At 38.0% G+C, this 5,665-nt stretch overlaps 1 protein-coding gene across 2 annotated transcripts in view; it reads left to right on the forward strand.

Moving 5' to 3' along the window:
- LOC102212647 (SPRY domain-containing protein 3-like) overlaps positions 1–5,665 on the forward strand; it is a 19,540-nt gene that overhangs the window by 3,871 nt on the left and 10,004 nt on the right. For both annotated transcript variants that reach the window (XM_005739548.1, XM_005739547.1), the window contains exons 4-6: positions 3,128–3,252; positions 4,195–4,327; positions 4,426–4,614. In XM_005739548.1, coding sequence (XP_005739605.1) covers positions 3,128–3,252; positions 4,195–4,327; positions 4,426–4,614 — 447 coding nt within the window. The remainder of the gene's footprint in view (positions 1–3,127; positions 3,253–4,194; positions 4,328–4,425; positions 4,615–5,665) is intronic.

Here is a 5,665-nt window from a genome sequence, read left to right on the forward strand (position 1 = left end):
TGTTTTACCCATCGGTTAGCGTTAGATTCCTACCATCACCTATTGTCTGGGTAGTGACTGAAAGAATGAGGTTATGGATATTAGCAGCGGGAATGAGTTCCCTTTAAGGGTGGCTGGACTCTATAGAGTTTCTATAGCTTCTATGAGGAGCTTGGTCGTTGGTCACCATGAGTGGCTTGGAGTAGGATGTCTCTTAGGTGAGGTGTTTCGAGCACAACCTACTGGAAGGAGCCCACAGTGCAGTCTGAGGACTCGCTGGCGAGATTATATCTCTTTGCCTGCTTGGGAACAACTATGGGTGTCCCCACCCGGATGAGCTGGAAGACGTGGCTGGGGAAAGGGAAATCTGGGCTTCTCTGTTTATAATGCTGCCCCCACAACCCGAACCCAGAAAATCAGCAGAAGATAGATAGACGATTGGATGGATGATTCATTTTGGTGGTTGCCAAAGGATCAAACATCCACAGTCACTGTGTGGCTGAAAAATACAAACATTAATTTCTTGTACATTTAATTTTGAAACTGTGTAATAAGAAGTTCAGTCTTGGCACTCCCTCTTTATTTTGTGTGACACAAGAAGACTTGGCAGGTCCCTTTCATTTTTGGAGTCATAATGAGAGATGAATCATGAAACTTCATGGAAAGATGATGCCTTTGAGAAACGAAGATGTTTCAGCTTGCAGTGGTGATTTGTGGAATCACTTGGCAGGTTTTTCCTTTGTTTTGTTTTTTTACATTCTGTGCTGTTGAAGCCAAATTCTCAAAGTCATACCTGCATGTTTTTGATACAACACTGTACATATTTCCAGTAGCTGTAATTTTCAGCCACAGCTCATTCAGTTTACCAGGTTTCACTTGAGGGTTCATTTTTTCTTTTGAACCTACGTTTTTGAATCAAGGGAGGACCTTGAAAGATCCCATGGTTCAAAATATTTGTTCTTGAAGCTTCAGTACATGATAGCAATCACATTTAATCATAATTCATGCTACAAAGAAGAAAACTCACTTTATCTAAAGGTAGCTAGTGTCATTTCATTTAATTAAAAAACTGATTTTTTAAATTATTGTGAGTATTCTAGAAAAATATTTGCAAAATCAAACTTCACATTTCTAGCAAATGATTGTCAATTTTGCCAACTAATGAGGGAAGATATAGCTAAAGTTAGCTAACTACGTAGGCTAGTATTTGCCATCTTCAGCATGCAGTTTTTTAAGGATATGTTTGTTTACTCGAAGGCTACAAAATGCCTCTTTCTTCATAGGGCTGCCAGATTTTACTGTCAGCATCAATAGATTCTGATTCTGATCGTTTACTTGAAAACTTCTTTAATCAGCACCAGCAAAAGTACTCAGTTGGGTCTCCATTATACTTGTTTTGTAATTTAAAAAAAGAAAAACAGATACTCAGTGTTTAAGTTTCGGTGGTAACTTTTGAGCTGTTGAGTCTGATGATTCAGTCACTTAATCCCTGACAAATCAGTTCATAGTTCAAATAGTCACAGCTCATTTCAAGTCATGCACCCTGTATTTATTTTACATTTTCTGGTAATCTACATACTGTACAACATAAAAATCCCAGGACAGTGAATGTATCAGAATCTGCCATGTTCAAACTTGCCAACACACACACACATCCTGCTTGCTCTGACGTAGAGTGAAAAAGTAACCAGCCCTCAAGACTGATACTTTCATGTGCTTCACCCTAGTGACTCACTCCCATACAGGGAGTTACCTTGGAGGAGGAAGAAGAATACAATTTGCGCAAATGGGCTTTTCAACTAATTAATGATTAAGTGGATGCTAATTATTGGCCTGATTGCAGATTTTAGGGTTCACCCACATGTTTTCCAGTAGAACAAAAAAAGAAATAAATATTGCTTCTTACTCTCAGGAGATGAGTGCTGAGGTCATGGGAAAAACTTAAAAAGTTTCCTTTTCTCTTTGCCCTGGATTTGCCAGCAGTGCTTCAGTTGCATTGTGTCCTTTAAGAGTTCCCCGGGGATGATGACATATGGTCACCATTTAGTTATCATAACAGTGGTGCAGCCCAGCTCGTTACTTAAGAGTATTCACTTTGAACCATCGTGTGGGGTTGTACAAAGATCTGGGATCAAGTTGGTTTGGAAACGTTATGAAGTGAAAAGACGAAGAGTGCAAGTCCAAAATAAAACATGTAACAGCATGTAAAAAATCTGCAGTAGTGGCAAACAAACCTGCAGGACCCTAGCAGTTGGTTTTTCAGATCAGTTTCTGTGCTGTGATAAAATACTTAAAAACTCTTAACTAGCAGGTAAAACCACGTTGAATAAAATCTATTAATAACAACAGGATATACATGATCAGATATCTATCAGCATTTGTTTTAGTGCTGTTCTTTACTTTATGACTAAATAAGGACTCATAAACAAAAGATGTTTATGTTGGCGCAAAAGTACTAACGTTCCATTAGAACCAGGTTCATATTGGTTCTAAATACAATATTTTACATGTATTATATTAAACAAATATTAACATGCTAGTCATTAACATCTCTTTTAGTCATCAGCATTATAATACATTATGCAAGAATTAGCTTAAATCCTGGTTATTTCTGAACATGTGTCTTTTTCTTAGTGATTAAATTGGCCTTGTCCTCCAACTGCCACCATAAGACAAGATATGCATATGCATCCTTTAACCTCCCTGCTTGGTCTCATACTGCAGCTCTTCTAAACACTGTCTCACTTTTTTTTATAAAAGCATCTTTATATTTCAAAGTATAATAACTTTGTTTCTATATCACATTTGAAAATGGAATTGAAAATTCAAAAGGCAAAAAAAGACAAAACTAAAAAATATAAGTCACATTTAAGATAAAGTTTAAAGATAAGAACATAGGACACAAAAATGCAAAGCTCAACAAGTTAATATGAAATATAGTACAAGATGAGTAATGATAATAATTCTCAATTAAAAAAAGACAAGATCATTGTGTTGCAGGAAGCAGTTTAACAAAAGTCACTGATTCTGTTGCAGGTTGTTTCAAAGCTTTTGGATTTAGGAGCAGCTAGAAGGACCACACACTTTCTTCTTATTGCCATTAAAAAGTGATTTTAATAGATGGTAAAAGTGCTTTTGGTCTTTTCAGGTGACTATAATCGAAACAGGAGTGAGGGGAATGATTGCTGTCGGTTTGGTGCCTCAGTTTTACAAACTGGATCATCAACCAGGCTGGCTACCAAATTCTGTGGCTTTCCATGCTGATGATGGCAAGTATGTGACAATTATTTTCTTTACAGTTACATTCATGATATGGATATGCTCCACATTAAAGCACTTTTAGCAGTGTGTGCTCATGTGTCAGTCATGATTGAGGAACCAGAAACATAGCACTTTTGTTTGAATACTTTTGGGAACAGCCTGAAGGAGCAGAATAAAATGCTTTCAGCAACTGGACGAAGAATAGTCGATCTGTACATCAGGATTTATTGAGCAGGTGTGGTTATGTACTTTGTGAAGGTTTCCTGTATGTTCCTTTCAAAAGAATGAAGTGCGAAGTGATGAAAACTTAACAAGGGCACACTGACCTGGAACTGAAAGCCATCAGCTGTACACAAGCATGTTTTAGTTTTTTTGGATCATTAGTTTTCAGTTTTATATCGTGTGTTTTTGTTTGAGCTTTGACAGTAAATGATTGGAAAGAGAAAGAGAGCGAGACATAGATTATGACAGCGGTCTCCAACCTTTTTTGCGCCACGGACCGGTTTATGCTCGACAATATTTTCACGGACTGGCCTTTAAGGTGTTGCGGATAAATACAACAAAATAAAACTATTACCGGTACCGAAATAAATAAAATTTATTCATAACACACGTGAAAAGACCCAGGAAAACCGAGTAAACGATTAAAAACGATAACAAAATAATGCTGAAAACCGATAAAAACCCTGAAAACTATACATTTCACACCTGAGCCTCAACTCTCGCAGCCCGGTACCAAACGACTCACGGACCGGTACTGGTCCGAGGCCCGGGGGTTGGGGACCGCTGGATTATGACACAACTTCTTACTTTTACAGTTGCACATAATGCAGTACCTTAGATCCTTAGATCAATGACTTAAGGCGTTTTCATCTGATTTTTTTTATTTTTTTGTAAAGATAGAAACAGTGACTGTAGCGAGGTAAATGGCCTCTCCTTTTTGTCTCTCTACAGGCTGTATAATGGCAACACTGTAGGACAGCAGTTTGGTCCAAAATGCTGCAGAGGTGACAGAATCGGTTGTGGAATATCACTAGATGGTGAAGATGGACAGTTAACAGTGTTTTTCACCAAGAATGGTCACGAAGTAAGTAGTGCACCCCATAAGTGCCTTTGTATCACTTTACACAGATTTCATATATTCTCGCTGCTAATCTCTTAAAAACTGTCTGATTGTGTGCTCAGGTTGGCAATGTGGACATCCCAGCATCTCCCGATGGTCTCTACCCTGCAGTGGGGATGCACTCTTTAGGTGAAGAAGTGCTGCTGGACCTGAATGCTGAATGGGGAATGGAGGAGGATGATGGACAGATGATAGTTGACAGTCACGAAGAGGACTGGGCTCGTCTCCATGATGTCAAGGTCACTGGCACGGTAAGTCCTTTGGAACAGGTTGGCCTTGAGGATGTGATGCTAAATTGCCTAACATGAGCCACTTCACTGAGCAACAAAGCAGCGTAGATAATGAAAAATATCAGGTGGTGTGGAATAGAAAATGAACGGAGCTTCATATGTCTCTTGAGGATAGCAGCTTGGAGCTATATTGGCAGCTAATGGCATAATACACTAAAATCTTCTAGCAGACTGTCAGAGCTGTATTGTAAGTAATGTAGGAAAAAGAAAATGTAGATCAAACATACAGTGTTGTCTGGTTCTGCTGAACTGGATGTGGTAATCTTTTCAAACTGTCCATCATGTTATTGCTAAATCAGGAAGAATCATGACTCTAACCCTAACTAACCCTTGCGAGATCCAGCATGTTCAGACACCATCTGAGTCTTCTTAAAGTGATTTAAAGTAAGAGAATCAATTAAAAAATATAACATAATGTTATGTGGTGTAAGCCTTTATCTAAGTATTAATTATTATGAATAGAGGCAAACAGGATAATACATAGCTTTATAGCAGTACAGTAACTGTTTGTAACTATTACGATGGCTCAGTGGTTACCAAATAGTCACCTGGGCTTGTGCTGGTTTCCTCTAGGATCTCTGGTCTCTTCTGTCATCATAAAACAAGTTAATGCTCTTAACCCAGGACACTTTCACAAAACAGATTCTAAATCAAAAGACTTTCACTTTGTGGTTAAATACTGGCTCTAAACCTTTAAGAAGCTGTAGCAACTGGTGACAAATACTATACGTTTATGCCCATGTGGCTGGGTACAGCTAAACTATACTGTGCTATAAACCATTTATTCAGTGCATGTATATTCCTTTAAAAGGGGGCTTTGAATTAAAGAGTTAACATAAGAAATGTGCTCACATGTATAATATCATTGATGGAATTAGTGCATCATCACCCACATTACAACCAAAACGTTGATGTTGTGACAGAAATTGTGACTGCAATATTCAAGATTGTAAAGACAAGAATTACTAAAGTGAAACAAAGCAATAGAAAAATAAGCAACATTTTCTCCAAG

Source organism: Pundamilia nyererei, unplaced genomic scaffold (genome assembly GCF_000239375.1).
Source record: "Pundamilia nyererei isolate P.nyererei 1_Seehausen unplaced genomic scaffold, PunNye1.0 scaffold00092, whole genome shotgun sequence".
Lineage (NCBI taxonomy): Eukaryota > Metazoa > Chordata > Actinopteri > Cichliformes > Cichlidae > Pundamilia > Pundamilia nyererei.